This window comes from Loxodonta africana, chromosome 4, assembly GCF_030014295.1.
Source record: "Loxodonta africana isolate mLoxAfr1 chromosome 4, mLoxAfr1.hap2, whole genome shotgun sequence".
NCBI lineage: Eukaryota > Metazoa > Chordata > Mammalia > Proboscidea > Elephantidae > Loxodonta > Loxodonta africana.
Genome location: NC_087345.1, coordinates 175,068,381 through 175,088,127, shown reverse-complemented (window position 1 = coordinate 175,088,127; position 19,747 = coordinate 175,068,381). Strand labels below are relative to the sequence as shown.

At 37.8% G+C, this 19,747-nt stretch overlaps 1 protein-coding gene across 2 annotated transcripts in view; it reads right to left on the bottom strand.

Annotated features, from left to right (window-relative positions):
• Positions 1–19,747, bottom strand: part of DYNC2I1 (dynein 2 intermediate chain 1) — a 189,366-nt gene that overhangs the window by 154,136 nt on the left and 15,483 nt on the right. For both annotated transcript variants that reach the window (XM_003410524.4, XM_064285057.1), the window contains exon 5: positions 4,774–5,082. In XM_003410524.4, the coding sequence (XP_003410572.2) occupies positions 4,774–5,082 (309 nt within the window). The remainder of the gene's footprint in view (positions 1–4,773; positions 5,083–19,747) is intronic.

The window sequence follows — 19,747 nt, the reverse complement described above, 5'->3', positions numbered from 1 at the left end:
TTTCACATAACCTATTGCTTATAATGAAATCTGACTGGTTTCCTGAACTGTTTAAAATTATACATTTTCACGTGACAGTGCCCCTATAGAAATAAACATTTTAAACACTCTTCTCATGAATTCAGCGAATCTTTAAAAATAAAATTGAAACTACTAAATTTTAAATGAATTTTTTAGGTGGATTGTTTGAAAAGAGAGACAACATGAAGTCAGCAGTGGATGTGAGGCCATTCACTGATCAGATAAAAGTCATCGGGGAGAGTAAAGGGGAAAAAATATGTTTAGCTACGATAGAGACAGTTTACAAAAGGTCTTGAAATCTAAGACCTTGAAATTGATCCCTAAGAAATGCAGAGCAGAATGGCAGGACTAAATTATCAACTAAGAAAGGCCAGTCTGGAGGGCAATATGCATCAAAAGCCTTAAGAATAGTGAGAAAATATTCAAACACTTGCTTTGACCTCTAAGTTCTAAGAAATTATTCTTAGAAAATAATCAAAGTCATGTATTAAGACTTTTATTCTGTTCATCACAGAATAATTTATCAAAATGTTAACATGAATGTTCAAACATTCAATGACTTGTTAAATAAATGAGGTCATGTCCATATAAGGAAACCCTGGTGGCATAGTGGTTAAGTGCTACGGCTGCTAATCAAAAAGGTCAGCCACCAGGCGCTCCTTGGAATCTCTATGGGGCAGTTCTACTCTGTCCTATAGGGTCGCTATGGGTCGGAATCGACTCGATGGCAACGGTGGCTTTTATGTCCATATCAGAATACCAGATATATTTGAATATCCTAGTATTAAAAAGTATTTCCCAAAATAAAGAAGAAATAGCAACATGATTCTAATTATGCATAATCATATGTTTAGCAGAAAGAATAATCTAGCATTCAGAAAATGGATTGAAATGGAAAAAGAATGAAATCAGTAGTACTAGGTAGGAAAAAAAATATGATTTAATGGCTAATCAGATACAAGGAAGAAGGAAAAAAATCAGTCAAGCCAATGATAAGATTTTAAACCTAGGTGATGGGGAATTGTGAGAATGGAGTGAAGGGAAGAAGAGGAGGCATGCATTGAGGGGGCTTCACACATGGTAACACTGGTTGGACATGCTGGACTTGAGGATCCAGGTGTGATAACCAGAAATTATACAGTGCTTTTACCTCCATTATCTCAATTCCTACAATATTCAGGGAGGCAGGTAACACTGTTAACTCCTAAATGGCTAGTAAATGGCAACGCTAGAACATCGACTCTGCACTTTGGAGTCCAACTCTGTGTTCTTGCCACTGTATCACACCGCCCCTTAGCATTAAACTTCTGGTTAAAAGAGTCTGCAGCTAGAAGTAGATATTTACAAGAGATATTTGAAGTTACTACTCCAAGGAGAAAGGAGCCCTGGTAGCAGAGTGGTTAAGGGCCTGGCTGCTAACTAAAGGTCAGCAGTAGAAACCCACCAGTGGCTCCACGGGAGAAAGACGTGGTGGTCTGCTTCCATAAGGACTACAGCCTTGGGAACCCTATGGGGCAGCTCTACTCTGTCCTATAGGTTCTCTATGAGTTTGGATCAACTCAACGGCAATGGGTTTTACTCCAAGGAGGAGAAAGGAGTATGACTCAATATTTAAAAGGATAAAAGTGCAGCAGATCGGATAAGAAAGTGAAGAAGTCATTAGATTCTGCTGTAAAGAATTCATGGGCCAGAAACATACAAAAGAATACTTTGTTATCATATTTATTATACTTAATCAGCTTATCTACCTCTAACTGAAAGGTAAAGGAGGCTTACAATAAAAGACATAGTTATAATTTAAAACAATAGATCAAAAAATCATATAGAGAGCAGAAAGGGCCATATAAACCAGAGACTACATCAGCCTGAGACCAGAAGAGCTAGATGGTGCCTGGCTACAACCCATGACTGCCCTGACAGGGAACACAACAGAGAACCCCTGAGGGAGCAGGAGAGCAGTAGGATGCAGACCCCAAATTCTCATAAAAAGACCAGACTTAATGGTCTGACTGAGACTAGAAGGACCCTGATGGTCATGGTCCCCAGACCTTCTGTTGGCCCAGGACAGGAACCATTCCCAAAGCCAACTCTTCAGACAGAGATTGGACTGGACAACGGGTTGAAGAGGGATGCTGGTGAGGAATGAGCTTCCTGGATCAGGTGGACACTTGAGACTAAGTCAGCATCTCGTGCCTGGAGGGGAGATGAGAGGGGGTTAGAAGCTGGTGAAATGGACACGAAAAGAGTGAGTAGAGAGAGGGAGCGGGCTGTCTCATTAGGGGGAGAACAATTGGGAGTATGTAGCAAGGTGTATATGAGTTTTTGAGTGGGAGACTGACTTGATTTGTAAACTTTCACTTAAAGCACAATAAAAATTAAAAAAAAAAAAGATTGGTTTAAGACACTAATAAAAATTCATATAGAGAAAGGGAGAGATAGTTGAGGAGAATATAATTCCTGGTTTCCTGAGAATAGTTCCAGTTTATATCTGTTGTCCTGGCATAATTGTTAATATTGCCCTCTTGTACTTTATGGTCATCTTAGAGATAATTATATCCAACGCTAGGCTGACATAGTAACTGAATTGAAAAGTATGTTTTGAGTACCTGAAAGCCAATGCAAAGAAAAACGCAGTTATACAATGCCCACTTATCACTCCTGATATTATATTTGTATTTGTGTCTTTATTGTACACCTCCTCCAATGAAAGAGAAGCACTGTGAGCATATACAAACTATGGTGTTATTCACAGATGTATCCTTAGCACCTAGGACAGTGCCTGGCACATAGCAGCCACTGAACAAATATGAACAAATAGTCTACAACAGGAAGTTTGTCAGTTCATAAGAACAACCTTTTTTCCTGGGACTAATTATTATGTTAATCCTTATGTAGGGAGCATTGGTAAAGGAAGTAGTTTTACAAAAAGGCAGAATAATGTTCTTCCTCGGGCAGTTTCTCTTACTCATCCTCAAAAAAAAGCCAAAGGTACATATTAAGGCATGTCTCAGAGAGGTCATTTCTCAGGGGAACTACACTACTGTGACCCCATCATGTGGTTTCTAGTAAGCAAATTTGATCTAGGGAATGTGATAAAGCAAGTGTAATAAAGTGTTATTGGTAGAATCTAGGCGCTCAGTACACTGGTGTTCACTGTCAAGCTGTCAATTTTGCTGTGTCTGAAAATGTTCATAATAAAATGCTGGAAACTGAAAAAAAAAAATTGTTCTAGGGAAAGAACTAGAAAAACAAGAAGAATGAATACCTGTCTTTTAGAATCTCATTTTTAACTATCTCTTCATTCAGTTTCTTGACAGCAGGCGCTTGGGTTGGGAATATAAATATTCAGTGTGGCTGATTAAAGGGAAAATCCCTAAGATTCTTTATGGTATCCTTCGTTATGGTATCCATAACCCAGAAACCAAACCAAACTCAGTGCCGTCGAGTAGATTCCAACTCATAGTGACCCTATAGGACAGAGTAGAACTGCCCCATAGAGTTTCCAAGGAGCACCTGGTGGATTCGAACTGCCAACCCTTTGGTTAATAGCCATAGCACTTAACCACTACGCCACCAGGGTTTCCATAGTATCCGTAGATACCATATATGTAGGTAGCAAAACTGGTACTGTCTTATAAATATTAAAAACATGGCCAATGTTCTGCACTAAAAGAAGGGAAGCGAGCTGCAGGTGATGGGGCAGGGATATCAGTATAGCTGTAAAGAAAGGCGTTGGGGTAACAGCATCAGAGGTTACAGGCAGAGGACTCTGCCTGGTGATACTTGGCTGTGCAAAGAGAAAACTAAGATGGTCACTAAAGCAGCAGCAATCTCAAATGAGTATTTTTCAAGATATTTTAACACAAATGTTGTCTCAATTTCAATGTTCCTGTTTTTAATTAAATGGCTTTTAGATCCTAAAATAAATGTATGCATACTTTAGTGGACAGAGCACCAGTGAATCAGAGGTCATGGGCCTTGGCTGGGCTTCCCACGATCTTTGCTCCAAGGAGGTCAGGAGCTTCCCTGAGCCTCCACACACCACCTGATACTGTGAAGAAATTTAACTTCTGACTGAAAGGAAACATTAACTAAGAAATATAACAATAAAACAGCATTAGCTTCAGATTCTGTAAAACAGAATAGCAAGAGGTATATATATTAGAACAGAAGCTATTAAAATGAATCTTTGGCATAATCTTTAGTACAGGACCAGGCAATGTTCTGTTGTTACACACAGGTCGCCGTGAGTCAGAGCTTGAATCAAAGGCAACTGAAAACAACAACGATAACAGGATAATATTAACCAATTACAGTAATTAAATCAATATATGTGAGAGGAAAATTAGACCCTTTACAATCCACAGCTTTATATTTTTGTTCTGTGTTATTTCATTTTTTTGCAAAACTATACTATGAATTCTGGATGAAATGCCCATTGCTTTTCTAAATCATTCTACTTAATTTCTACTTTTAAAAGATATCAGCTTCCTTTTCAAATATCTGTTTAGATTTCCAAATATCTATTAAAAATACACTTACAATGTGGTAAGATTTGACTTTATGTTTCTTAGAAGATCAGTAATTTCTCTATACTGATAATTTTACGCAAACTTAAATCATGTTTTTACCAAGGTTACTACTTTTAGACAACAAATCTTCATATTATCTGGAAGCATTTAGATATTTTTTCTCTAAAAGTACTGATATTAGGATGAATATAAAGGTAATGAAGTTGTCAAAAAATAATACCTTGGAGTCCCTTTTCTTATGCTCTTCTTTCGATGACCTCTCTTTTTTATCCAGGCTACTTCGGTGCCTCTCTTCATCAAAATGGACACCTTCTTTATGTCGTTTTTCTTTATGTCTTTTTTCCCCTTCCTTGTCAGAAAACGAATTACTTTTTTCTTTTGGAATTTTTTCCCTTTTTTCCCTTGTGCTGCTTTTTTCTCGATGTTTCTTCTCTCGATCTTGTTCTTTTTGTTTCCTATGTCGTCTTTCGCCTTCTTCTTTATAAAGCCAATACTTCAAAGGATTGTCTTTACTGTCACCATACTGCAACTGTGAAATGTAACATATTGAAAATGCATAAGCACACAAAGCATGAGTACTTCTTTTATAAACACTGTGATAGAAAAGAAGAAAATTACAGAATTGCCATTAACCCCTTCAGTCCTCTACCCTGCTGCCAGGTACCTTCCTAAAAACTTATGTTGTCATGAAAGAAGGAAAAACCCCATTCACACCAATTCTCTACTGTTAGATGTTGCTGGCTACCCAACACCTAACAGAAAGACAATGCACCCAAATTGTCCTCCCCTCTGATATGGAAAATAGGGTGCAAATTCCTTAACATGGCAAATAGGCTTTTCACAATAAAGCCCTTTTTACTTCCAAAGCCTCAACTCTTGTCCCTGTGCCCCCAACTCCTATATATCCTAAGTTTCACCAAACCTAAAATCCTCTCCTGTAAAGTCTTTACAAATTCTCCAGGAAGACATTCTCTTTTGTGAGCAATTATAGCACAACATTGCTACTTTCTGATAATAATGCATCATATCACACTTACTTTCTTATTTTACATATCCATTCCCTATCCCCATACTGGGATTCCTAAAGATGGGGACCATCCTTCAGGCACTTCCATATTCTCAAAAAATGTTGATAACATTTTTCATAAAGAAATATGCTGCTAATTTATGCTGTTGTTGTTGTTAAGTGCTGTTGAGTCAGCTGTAATTCATCGTGGCTCTGCGTATAAAAGAACAAAATACTGCTCAGTTCCGCACAATCCTCACAACCACTCCTATGTATGAGCTCATTGTTGCAGCCAGTGTGTCAATTCATCTCATTCAGGGTTTTCCTCTTTTTCACTGACCCTCTACTGTGCCAAGCATGATGTCTTTCTTCAGGGACTGGTCCCGCCTGATAATATATTCAAAGTACATGAGACAAAGTCTCGCCATCCTCACTTCCAAGAAGCACTCTGGCTGTACTTTTTCCAAGACAGGCTTGTTCATTCTTCTGGCAGTTCATGGTATCTTCAATATTCTTTGCCAACATCATAATTCAAAGGCATCAATTCTTCTTCAGTCTCCCTCATTCATTGCCCAGCTTTTGCACGCACATAAGGCATTGAAAATATGGCTTGGGTCAGGCGCACCTCAGTCCTCAAAGGGACATCTTTGCTTTTCAACACTCTAAAGGGGTCTTTTGCAGCAGATTTTCCCAGTGCAATACATCATTTGATTTCTTGACTGCTGCTTCCATGGGAGTTGATTATGGGTCCAAGCAAAATGAAATCCTTTACAATTTCAATCTTTTCTCTGTTAATCATAGCATTGCTTATTGGTTCAGTTGTGAGGATTTTTGTTTTATTTATGTGGAGGTGTAATCTATACCGAAGGCTGTAGTGTTTGATGTGCATCAGTAAGTGCTTCAAGTCTTCTTCACTTTCAGCAAGCAAGGTTGTCTCATCTGCATAATGCAGGTTGTTAATGAGCCTTCCTCCAGTCTTGATGCTACATTCTTCATATAGTTTGGCTTCTTGGATTATTTGCTCAACATAAAGATAGAATAGCGTGGTAAGCGGATACAACCCTGTCGCACACCTTTCCTGATTTTAAACCACGCAGTATCCTCTTGTTCTGTTCCAACGACTACATCTTGGTATATATACAGGTTCCTCATGAGCACAATTAAGTGTTCTGGAATTCCCACTCTGCAATGTTATTCATAATTTGTTATGATTCACACAGTCAAATACCTTTTCATAGTCAATAAAACACAAGTAAACATCTTTCGGGTATTCTCTGCTTTCAGCCAAGATCCATCTGACATCAGCAATGATAGCCCTTGTTCCATGTCCTCTTCTAAATCCAGCTTGATTTGACAGTTCCCTGACAATGTACTGCTGCAACCTCTTTTGAATTATCTTCAGCAAAATTTTACTTGGGTGTGATATTAATATATTATTTGAAAATTTCTGCATTCTGTTGGATCACCTTTCTTTGGAATTGGCACAAATTATGGATCTCTTCCAGTTCGTTGGCCAGGTAGCTGACTTTTAAATTTCTTGGCACAGAAGAGTGAGCACTTCTAGTGCTGCAGCCGTTTGTTGAAATGTCTCAGTCGGTATTCTGTCAATTCCTGAAGGCTTGTCTTTTGCCAATGTCTTCAGTGCAGCTTCGACTTCTTCTTTCAGTACCATCCGTTCTTGATCATATGCTACCTCCTGAAATGCCTGAACATTGAGCAATTCTTTTTTTGGTACTCTGTGTACTCCTTCAATCTTCTTTTGATGCTTCCTGTGTTGTTCAGTATTTTACCCATAGAATCCTCAACTACTGCAAATTGAACCTTGTATTTTTTCTTCAGTTCTTTCAGCTTGAGAAATGCTGAGCGTGTTCTTCCCTTTTGGTTTTCTAACTCCGAGTCTTTGCACAATTCATTACAATACTTTTACTTTGTCTTCTCAAGCTGCCTTTGGAATTTTCTGTTTAGCTCTTTTAGTTTATTTCTTTCATTTGCGTTAGCTGCTCTACATTCATGAGCAAGTGTCAGAGTCTCTTCTGACATCCATTCTGGCCTTTTCTTTCCTGTCTTTTTAGTGACTTCTTGCTTTCTTCATGTATGTCTTGCCACAACTATTCTGGTCTTCACTCATTAATATTGAATGCATCAAATTTATTTTTGAGATGTCTTCAAATTCAAGTCAGATATACTCAAAGCTGTATTTTGTCTGTCGTGGACTTGTTTTAATTTTCTTAAGCTTCAGCTTGAACTTGCATGTGAGCAATTGATGGTCTGTTTCACAGTCAGACCCTGGCCTTTTTCTGACTGATGATATTGAGCTATTCTATCGTCTCTTTCCACAGATGTAGTCAATTTGATTCCTGTATATTCCATCCAGTGAGGTCCACACATAGAGTTTGAATTTATGTTGTTGCGAAAAGGTGTTTGCCATGAAGAAGTTGTTGGTCTCGCAAAAGTCTATCAAGTGACCTCCTGTGTTGTTTCTGTCAGCAAGGGATATTTTCCAGCTATAGGTCCTTCCACTTTGTTTCCAACTTTCACATTCCGATCACCATTAATTATCAATGCATCTTGACTGGATGTTTGATCCATTTCAGACAGCAGAAGTTTGCAAAAATCTTCAATTTCTTCATCTTTTGCATTAGCGGTTGGAACATAAATATGAATGATGCTCGTATTAATTGGTTTTCCTTGTAGGTTTATGGATATTATCCTATCACTGACAGCGCTGCACTTCAGGATAGATCTTAAAATTTTCATTTTTTATTATTGTACTTTAGATGAAGGTTTACAGAGCAAATTAGCTTCTCATTAAACAATTAATACATATACTATTTTGTGACATTGGTTGCCAACTCCACAACATGTCAACACTCTCCTCTTTTTGACCTTGGGTTCCCCATTACCAGCATTACTATCAATCACATCCTACTTTCACATCCTTGCCCCTGAGCTGGTGTGCCCATTTAGCTCCGTTTTGTTTTATGGGCCTGTCTACTCTTTGGCTGAAGGGTAAACCTCAGGAGTGACTTCAGTACTCAGTTAAAAGGAAGTATGGGGGCCAACTCTCAGGGTTTCTCCAGTCTCTGTCAGACCAGTAAGTCTGGTCTTTTCTTATAAGTTAGAAATCTGTTCTACATTTTTCTCCATCTCTGTCCAGGACTTTCTATAGTGATCCCTGTCAGGGCAGTTAGTGGTGGTACCCAGGCACCATCTAGTTGTACTGGACTCAGTCTGGTGGAGGCTGTGGTAGTCGTGGTCCATTAGTTTTTGGACTAATTTTTCCCTGTGCTTTTGGGTTTCCTAATTCTCCCCTGCTCCAGATGGGGTGGGACCAGTGCAGCATCTTAGATGGCTGCTCACAAGCTTTTAAGACCCTAAACACTACTCACCAAAGCAGGATGTAGATCATTTTCTTTATTAACTATGTTATGCCAATTGAGCTAGATGTCTCCCGAGACCATCGTCCCCAGACGTTGTCAGCCCAGTAATTCGGTACCTCGTGGAGTTTTGATGTGTCTGTGAAGCTTCCATGATCTTGCCTTGGTCAAGTTGTGCGGCCTTCCCCAGTATTGTGTATTGTCTTACCCTTCACCACACTTTCCACCTATCTGTTGCCTAGTTAGTTAATTTTTCCTCCCCACCCCTCCCTTATAAGCATAAAAGATTGTTTGTTTCCGTGTGTAAATCTTTCCATGAGTTTTTATAATACTGGTTTCATACAGTATTTGACCTTTTCTAATTGACTTATTTCACTCAGCATAATGCCCTCCAGATTCATCCATGTTTTAGATGTTTCTCAGATTCATTGTTGCGTAGTATTCCATTATGTGTATTTGCCATAGTTTGTTTATCCATTCATCAGTTGACAGGCACTTATGTTGTTTTTATCTTTTTGCGATTGTGAATAATGCTGCAACGAATATGGATGCACTTATGTCTATCCATGTGACGGCTCTTATTTCTCTAAGATGCATTCCTAGTAGTGGGGTTGCTGGATCACATGGTATTTCTATTTCTAGCTTTTTAAGGAACCACCGTATCTTCTTCCAAAATGGTTGTGCTATTTTATATTCCCACCAGCAGTCATAAGTGTTCCAAGCTTCCCATAACCTCTCCAACAGTTGTTATTTTCTCTTTTTTTTTTTTTTTTTTTGATTCATGTCAGTAATGCCTGGATTAGATGATATCTCACTGTAGTTTTGATTTGCATTTCTCTAGTGGCTACTGAGAGCCCTGGTGGTGTAGTGGTTAAGAGCATGGCTGTTAAACAAAAGGTCAACAGTTCAAATCCACCAACGGCTCCTTGGAAACCATATGGGGCATTTCTACTGTGTCCTGTAGGGTCACTATGAGTCAGAATCAACTCGATGGCACCTAACAACAACAAAAACAACAACAATGGCTAGTGATCTCGAGCACTTCCTCATGTGTCTGTTAGCTGCCTGAAAGTCTTCTATCTGTTCCTATCCTTTGCTCACTTTTCAACTGTATTGTCTTTTTGTTGTAGAGGTGTTGGATTTTCCTACAGAATTCAGAGATTAGACCTTTGCTGGATTTGTCATAGCCAAAATTTTTTTCCCAGTCTGTAGGTTCTCTTTTTGCTCTTTTGGTAAAGTCTTTTGATAAGCATATGTCTCTAATCTTTAGAAGATCCCAGTTACCTAGCTTGTCTTCCAGTGTTTATGTATTGTTAGTTATGGTTTGTATGCTATATATGCCATGTATTAAGGCCTCTAGAGTTGACATTATTTTTTCTTCTATGATCATTATAGTTTTCCATTTTATATTTAGGTCTTTGATCCATTTTGAATTAGCCTTTGTGTATGGTGTGAGGTATGGGTCCTGTTTCATTTTTTTACAGATGAATGTCCAGTTTTGCCAGCACCATTTGTTAAAAAGACTGTCTTCATTCCAATCAGTGTCTGATCTCTAAAATCTACAAAGTACTGCAAAAACTCAACAATAAAAAGACAAATAACCCAATTAAAAAATGGGTAAAGGATATGAACAGACACTTCACCAAAGACAACATTTAGGTGGCTAACAGTTACATGAGGAAATGCTCATGATCATCAGCCATTAGAGAAATGTAAATCAAAACTACAGTGAGATACCATCTCACCCAATCAGGGCTGGCATTAATCTAAAAAACACAAAATAATAAATGTTGGCGAGGTTGTAGTGAGACTAGAACACTTATACACTGCTGGTGGGAATGTAAAATGGAACAGCCACTTTGGAAATCGATTTGGCGCTTCCTTAGAAAGCTGGAAAGAGAACTACCATACAATCCAGCAATCCCACTCCTTGGAATATATCCTAGAGAAATAAGAGCCTTCACACGAACACATATATGCACATGCACATTCACTGCAGCACCGTTTACAACAGCAAAAAGATGGAAGCAACCAAGGCACCCATCAACAGATGAAAGGATAAATTATCGTATATTCACATAATGGAATACTACACAATGATTAAGAACAACGATGACGCTGTGGAACATCTCATAACATGGATGAATCTGGAAGCTATTACCCAAAACCAGTGAAATTAGTCAGTCGCAAAAGGACAAATATAGTATAAGACCATTATTATAAGAACTCTAGAAAAAGTTTAAACACAGAAGAAAATATGTTTTGATGGCTACAAGGGTGGAGAGGGAGAGAGAGCAGTATTCACTAATTACATAGTAAACTATTTTGGGTGGAGGGAAAGACAACACACAACACAGGGGAGGTCAGCACAACCGGACTAAACTGAAAGCAAAGGAGTTCCCTGAATAGAACCAAATGATTCAAAGGCCAGAGTAGCAGGGACAAGGGTTTGGGTACCACGGTTTCAGGGGACATCTAGGTCAACTGGCATAACAAAATGTATTAAGAAAACATTCTGCATCCCACTTTGGTAAGAGGCATCTGGGGTCTTAAACACCAACAAGCGGCCATCTAAGATGCATCAATTGATCTCAACACACCTGGATCAAAGGAGAATGAAGAACATCAAAGACATATAGTAAAGATGAGCCCAAGAGACAAAAAGGGCCACAGAAACCAGAGATTACATCAGCCTGAAACCAGAAGGACTAGATGTTGCCTGGCTACCACCGATGACTGCCCTAATAGGGAACAGAGAGTCCCTGACGGAGCGGGAGAGCAGTGGGATGCGGATCTCAAAAAGACCAAGCTTAGAGGGACCCTGGAGGTCATGGTCCTGGACCCTTTGTTAGCACAAGACTGGAACCATTCAGACAGGGATTGGACTGGACTGTAAGATAGATAATGATACTGGTGAGGGAGGAGTGAGTTTCTTGGCTCAAGTAGACACTTGAGACTATTTGGGCAACTCTTGTCTGGAGGTGAGACAAGAAGGAAGAGGGGGACAGGAGCTGGTTGAATGGACAGGGGGAATACAAGGAGGAGAGGAGGAATGTACTGTCTCATTAGGGGGAGAGCAGCTAGGAGTACATAGCAAGGGGTGTATAACTTTTTATATGAGAGACCAACTTGGCTTATAAACTTTCCCTTAAAGTACAATAAATTAATTTATTTGATGGACTTTGGACCTTCGTCAAAGTTCACGTAACTGCAGGCGGATGGATTTACATCTGGGTTCTCAATTCTGTTCCACTGGTCAATGTGTCTGTCATTGTATCAGTACCAGGTTGTTCTGACTACCACAGATTCTGAGGTCAGGTAGTGCGAGTCCTCCTACTTTATTCTTCTTAAAAGCTCTTTACTTATCCGGGGCCTCTTCCCTTTCCATACAAAGTTAATGATCAGCTTTTCTATCTCTTTAAGGAATGCTCTTGGTATTTGGATCGGTACTGAATTGTATGTTGAGACTGCTTTGGGTATAATTGATATTTTCACAATGCTGAGTCTATCTATCCATGAGCATGGTATGTTTTTCCATTTATGTAGGTCTCATTTGGTTTCTTGCAGTAGTGTTTTGTAGTTTTCTTTATATAGGACTTTTATATCCCTGATTAGACTTACTCCAAAGTATTTTATTTTTTTTTAGGGGTTATTGTAAATCATATTGCTTTCCTGATTTCCTTTTTGTTGTTTTCTTTATTGGTGTATATGAATTCAACGGATTTTTGAATGTTGATCTTGTATCCTACTACTCTGCTGAAATCCTTCTATTAGTTCCGGTACTTTTCTTATGAAGTCCTTTGGGTTCTCTATGTATATTATCATATCATCCTCAAATAAGGACAGTTTTACTTCTTCCTCACCAATCTGGATGACTTTTGTTTCTTTTTCTTGTCTTTCTGCTCTAGCTAGGACTTCCAGCACAATGTTAAATATGAGTGGTGATAAAGGGCATCCTTGTCTTGGTCTTGTTCTCAGGGGGGATGTTTTCAGCCTCTCTCCACTGAGAAAGACGTTGGCTGTTGGTTTGTATTAAAAAAAAAAAAAAAAAAACCACTGCCATTGAGTCAATTCCGAATCACAGCGACCCTATAGGAAGGAGTAGAACTGCCCCATACAGTTTCTGAGGAGTGCCTGGTGGATTCGAACTGCCGGCCTTTTGGTTAGCAGCTGTAGCTCTTAAGCACTATGCCACCAGTGTTTTGTATAAAAAAAAAAATTATGCTGAAGAATTTCCCTTCTGTCTCTTACTTAATTGGGAGTTTTTTTCAGGAATGGGTTTGAACTTTGTCGAATGCCTAATGGTCTGTAGTTTTCTTTTTTTGCTGGTGTCTTTGCCTGATTTTAGCATCAGGGTTATGCTGGCTTCATAGAATTAATTTGGAAGTATCCTTTCCTTTTCTACGTTCTGAAGTAGTTTGAGTAGTACTGGTAAGATCTCTTCTCTGAATGTTTGGTAGAATTCTCCAGTAAAGCTATCTGGGCCAGAACTTTTTTGTTGTTGGGATTTTTTTTTTTTTTTAATCATCTTTTCAATCTCTTCTCTTGCTATGTGTTTGTTCAGATTTTCGTCCTCAGTTTGTATTAGTTCAGGTAGGTAGTGTGTTTGTAGAAATCTGTCCATTTCCTCTAGGTTTTCGAATTTGTTGGAGTATAGTTTTTCATAGTGCTCTGTAATGATCCATTTTATTCATTAGGTCTGTTGTAATGTCCCCCATTTCATTTCTTGCTTGTGTTTTTTTGTTTTTGTTACTTTGGCCAATGGTTTGTCAATTTTGTTGATCCTTTCAAAGAATCATCTTTTGGTTTTGTTGATTCTTTCTATTGTTTTTCTATTCTCTATTTCATTTATTTCTGCTCTGATTTTTATTATTCCCTTTCTTCTGGTGGCTGTGGGCTTCTTTTGATGTTCTCTATTTGTTCAAGTTGCAAAGCTAATGTTCACTTTTTGTCCCTTTCTTCTTTTTTGATGTGTGTTTATTGCTATAAATTGACCTCTGAGCACTGACTTTGCTGTGTCCCAGAGGTTTTCATATGATGTGTTTTCATTCTCATTTGATTCTAGGAATTTTTTGTTTCCATCTTCGATTTCTTCTATTACCCAGTAGCTTTTAAGCAAGGTGTTATTCAGCTTCCATGCTTCTGATTTTTTCCCTTGCTCTTTCTGTTATTAATTTCTACTTTTATGGTGTTGGATTACCTCAATGTTTTGGATTTTGTTGAGGATTGCTTTGTGGACTAAGGTGTGGTCTGTTTCTATAAAACATTCCATGTGCCTTGGAAAAGAATGTGTACTCTGCTGCTGTTGGGTGGAGTGTTCTATTCATGTCTATGAGGTCAAGTTGGTTGACTGTAGCCTTTAGGCTTCTGTATCTTTCTTGAATGTCTTTCTAGATGTTCTGCCCTTTACCGAGAGTGGTGTGCTGAAGTTTCCTGCTATTATTGTGGAAATGTCAGTGTATCTTTTCGGTGCTTTTAAAGTTGCTTTTATGTATTTTGGAGCCCTGTCCTTGGGCGCATAGATATTTAGTATGGCTATGGCCTCATTGCAGATTGTCCCTTTAATCATTATATAATGTCTTCCCTTGTCTTTTATGGTGTATTTTGTTTTAAAGTCTATTTTATCTAAGATTAGTATTGTCACTCCTACTCTTTTTTGGTTTTTATTTGCTGATATACATTTTTTTCCATCCTTTGATTTTTTTATAATTATGTCATGTTTTCTAATATATGTCTCTTGTAGACAGCATATTGATGGATCCTGTTTTTTATCCATTCTACTACTCTCTGTCTTTTTATGGGTGCACCTTCAGTGTGATTACTGATAGTTTATTGCTGTCATTTTGTACTGCTTTTTTTGTTGTGCTGACATTTTCTTTGTTCCTCTTACTCTTCTGTGCTGAATTTCTTTTGTTTGTGGATTTTATTTTCATTTCTTTAATTTTTGTAGATTTTGTGTTTATTGAGACTTTTATGTTTTTCTTCTTTATTTGATGAGTAGGTTTGTTAACTTTCTTTGTGGTTACCTTGAAATTTACTCCTATCTTCCTAAGTTTAAACCAATTTTTTATTACTTGATAATGCCTTGACTTCTTCTCTATCTGAAACTTCTATACCTACACCATTTATTCCCTCCTTTATTGTTCTGATGTTTTTGTCGTTTACAGATTGACCTCTCCAGTTCCCTGTTGTAAACTTTTTAGTTTTATCCTTGAGAGTTCATGATCTAGGTTGGTATCTGGCTGATGTGGTATTAAGTCCTAGATTCGGGTTGTTGTCTGATGTTGTTAGTTCTCTAATTGAAGGACACCCTTTAAAAATTTTCAAAGTTTGGTTTGCTTTTTACATATTACCTTAATTTCTGTTTATCTGGAAATGTTCTAATTTCATCATCATAATTGAGGAAGTTTTGCAGGATGTATTATTTTGGTTGGCATATTTTTTCTCTTTAAAAGTTTTATGTATGTCATTCCATTGCCTTCTTGCCTGCATGTTTTCTGCCAAGTAATCAGAAGTTATTCTTATTGTTCCCCCTTTGTATGTGTCTTTTCATTTTTCTCGAGCTGCTCTCAGGGTTCTTTCTTTGTCTTTGTTTTTAGTGAGTGTGATTATGATATGTCTTGGTGTTTTTCTTTTGGGGTCTTTCCTATGTGGGGTTTGTTGAGCTTCTTGGATGGTCAGCTTTTCATCTTTCATGAGAAAAGCAAGAAAAATTGTCGAAAAAAATAAGTAAATAAACAAACAAAAAAAAAATGGAGTTGAAGGGGCCAGCCGGTGGGGGCAGGGCAGGCCCCAGCAGCATTGAGCTGGTATCTCTCCAGCCAAGCAACCAGGGCCCACTGGAAAGCAGCAGAGGCCACGTAGGGGGAAGAAGGGTGGGGGTGGGAAACCATATATCCTTGGTTACTAGGTGCTTTGTTTCCTGTTGGGAGCTCCTTGAAGTTGCCTTCTCATACTGCCTGTTCACAGTCCTTGGTGGCTGAAGTCCAAGATGTCAAATCTGCGCAGTAGTGAGCTAGTATCTCTTTGGCTGAGCAACCATGGTCTGTTGGAAAGTGGTGGAGGTCTTGTACAGGGAAGAAGGGTAGGGGGTGGGAAAGCATGTATTCCTGGTTACCAGGTACTGTCTCCTGTTGGGAGTTCCATAAAGTTGCCTTCCCATACTCCCTGTCCACGTTCTTTGTTGGCTGAGGTAAAAGAAGGCAAATCTATGCTGCATTAGCTGGTAGGGAACCTCCACTCTGTAGCTCTCTACATTCTTTGTTCTCTGTCAGTTTCTTATTCCATTTGGTACTTGACCAAGTTCTTTAGCCCTTCATTTGGTGATTAGGGTTCCAGGATTTGCATCTGTTTTAGTTAGTTTTTCTGGGTCTTTGCTGCAGAGGGACAGCATGGTGCTTCTTTCCATAGTGCCATGCTGGCTACCCTTGAAATGTTCTTTTTGATGATGAATGTGATGCCACTCCTCTTCAATATCTCATTCCTGGTACAGTACACCACACAATTGTCCAATTCAAAACGGCCAATACCAGTACGTTTCAGCTCACTAATGCCTAGGATATCAATCTTTATGCATTCCATATCATTTTTGATGACTTCCAATTTTCCTAGATTCATACTTTGTACATTCTGGGTTCTGATTATTAATGGATGTTTACAGCTGTTTCTTCACATTTTGAGTCATGCCACATCAGCAAATGAAGGTACCGCGAGCTTTACTCCATCCATGTCATTAAGGGCAACTCTACTTTCAGGAGGCAGTGCTTTCCCAGTCGTATTTTGAGTGCCTTCGAAGCTGAGGGGCTCATCTTCCGGCACTATATCAGACAAGGTTCAGAAGTAGACTGTCAGGTCCTTCTTCCTAGTCTGTCTTAGTCTGGAAGCTTCACTAAAACCTGTTAGTTTGTTGTCCTGTGGTAGTTTTTGTTTGCTAATTTATGTAGTATGTTATTATTATGTAATATTTTTGGCTCAGACTTATAGTTCTGGGAACATTACCACCTGTCTCTCAAGAGAAAACCAAAATCAACATGACCCAAACTGAACCTGGCCTTTTCCTCTTTAAACAAGGGTCTTCTCTGTTCACATGCAATCACTGATCATTTAATTTTTGTTTTCCAATAATTTGATTTTATTTTATAGCTCCTATTTCATCTGTTAGTTCCCCACTGTTTCTACTCCTTTCACCCTAGTTCAGGATTTTATGACTCTACCTGCAGATCACTGTAATAGCCTCCTAACTAGTTTCCTTTCCTCACCTCTTGCCCAAAACCAACTGTTCCCACATTTGCCAGAATAATCTTCCTAAAGAAAAACACTTTGACTATCTTCCTAATCAAACTCTCCAGTATAGTTAGATAACTACCTCATATCATTCACCAAAATAAATTCTATGGGGATTAAAGGTTCAAGTGTTAAAAAAATTATAAATACCTAAAACAAAATATAGATGACTATTTATATAACTTTGGTGTGGGAAAAGAACTCTCAAAGCATTACATCTACTACAGAAATAATAAAGAAAAAGACTTATTGTCTTGACTACTTCATAATTTTAAACACACTTATAAAAATAAAACAGCTGCAAGTAAAATCCAAAACAAACAGAAAAAGTCTGGTATAAAGTTAATCTTTAAAGTACTCTTACAAATCAAGGAGACACTCCATTAGAAAAGTAAGCACATATATACAGGTAGTAACTAACAAAAAGCAGTAAAACCTTTTGAGAAAATGACTAGAGATGAAGGTTTTTTTTTTTTCAGACTAGCAAAGATTAAAAATAAGAATGATGTCCAACTGCTCCTTAGTACATGGAGAATTACACTCTGATGATGTCAATAATTACATTGTAAAGCAAATGGAATAAAGTTTACAACTACTTTGATCCAGTAAATTCATTTCTGGAGATTAATCATAAGGAAACAAATACAAATAAATGTAAAAAGTTTACTCCATGAATACCTTTATACTAAAAAAGTTTTAGAAGCAAATTAAATGTCCAACAATGGCAGACTTGTTAAGAAAAAGTATGATACATCTATATAATTGAGTATTATATTATGCCACCATTAAAATATCATAGAGAAATATAACTTAGAAAATGCTCATACTATACTAAATTTAAGCAATTTATAAAACAGTAGATACAAAATTTGAATATATATATTTAATTTTATGTGTTAACTCAACTAGGCTATATGGTACATACTTGTTTGGTCAAACACTAGTTCAGATGTTTATGTAAATATATTTTATAAATGTGACTAACATTTAAAATCAGTTAATTTTGATGATGTTTATTTGATTATTTGATGATGATACTTATTTACCCTTCAATAACGTGGGTAGGCCTCATTCAGTCAGTTGTAGGCCTTAAGAACAAAAACTGAGGTTTCCTGGAGAAATTCTGGCTCAGAACTATAACATAGAAATCCCGCCTGAGTTTCCAACCTGCCAGCCCACCCTACAAATTTCAAACTTACCAACCTCCTCAATCATGCGAGCTAATTCCTTTAAACAAATCTCTTTATATACATATACATGTACATGTACGTATACATATATATATACACACACACATACACTCAAACCAAACCCATTGCCACTGAATCAATTTCGATGCACAGCAACTCTACAGGACAGAGTAGAGCTGCCCATAGAGTTTCTAAGGCTGTAAATCTTCGCAGAAGCAGATTGCCACGTCTTTCTCACACGGAGCCCTCGTGGTACAGTGGTTAAGAGCTCAGCTGCCAACCAAAAGGTCAGCAGTTCAAATCCACCAGTTGCTCCTTGGAAACCCTATGGGGCAGTTCTACTCTGTCCTATTGGGTCTCTGTGAGTCGGAAGTGACTCAACGGCATCTAACAACAACAACACAAACACACACACATATATACACACACATTTAAAAACATATATATATAAAGAGAGAGAGAGACAAGAGAGGGAACCTGACACAATGGGAGAAAAACATAGAACAAAACTCAAATTCTTAAAAAGTCCAGAACTTACTGGACTAGCTGAGACTAGAGGAGTCCCCGAGACTATTTCCCTGAGATACTGTTTTAACTTTGAAACGAAACTATTCCTGGAGTCACATTTCAGTTAAATAATAGGCTGGCTCATAAAATAAACAATGTAACCCGTGAGTACTGTGTTCATTTAAAAAATCATCCATATGAGACCAAATGGTCGACATTTACTCTAAACAAAAATGAGAAGGTAATGGAGGGCAGGGATACTAGATTAATGGAAATGGAACAACCAGAATGGAAATAATGAGAATGTTGATGCATTGTGAAAAATGTAACTAATGTCACTGAACAATTTGTATAGAAATTGTTAAATGAGAACCTAATTTGCTGTGCAAACTTTCACCAAAATCACAATAGTATTTTTTCAATATATACATATACATACATGTATATATGTGTGTGTATATATATATTCTGTTTCTCTGGAGAACCTTGGCTGATAACGATATATAATCGTGTATTCATACATATATATGTATACACATATATATGTATGTATATACATAAATAAAAAAAATACCTGGTAGGATTGGTATCTCAACCCTTTCAATAATTATCCCTGGCTGGGGATTAGATGATTTTTGTTTTCTTCTCATTATTTATATTTCCAAAATTTTCTAAAATAGCCTTTGGAATAAGGAGAAAAATCTTTTGAATGTGAGTAGAAAACAAATTGACTATATACAGTGCTTGAGAGCTTTCTCAGGCCTTAAAACCTGTTTTACAGAATGTTCCAAAAATGCTTCGATCATGATTAAAACGTCCTTTACTTTTGCA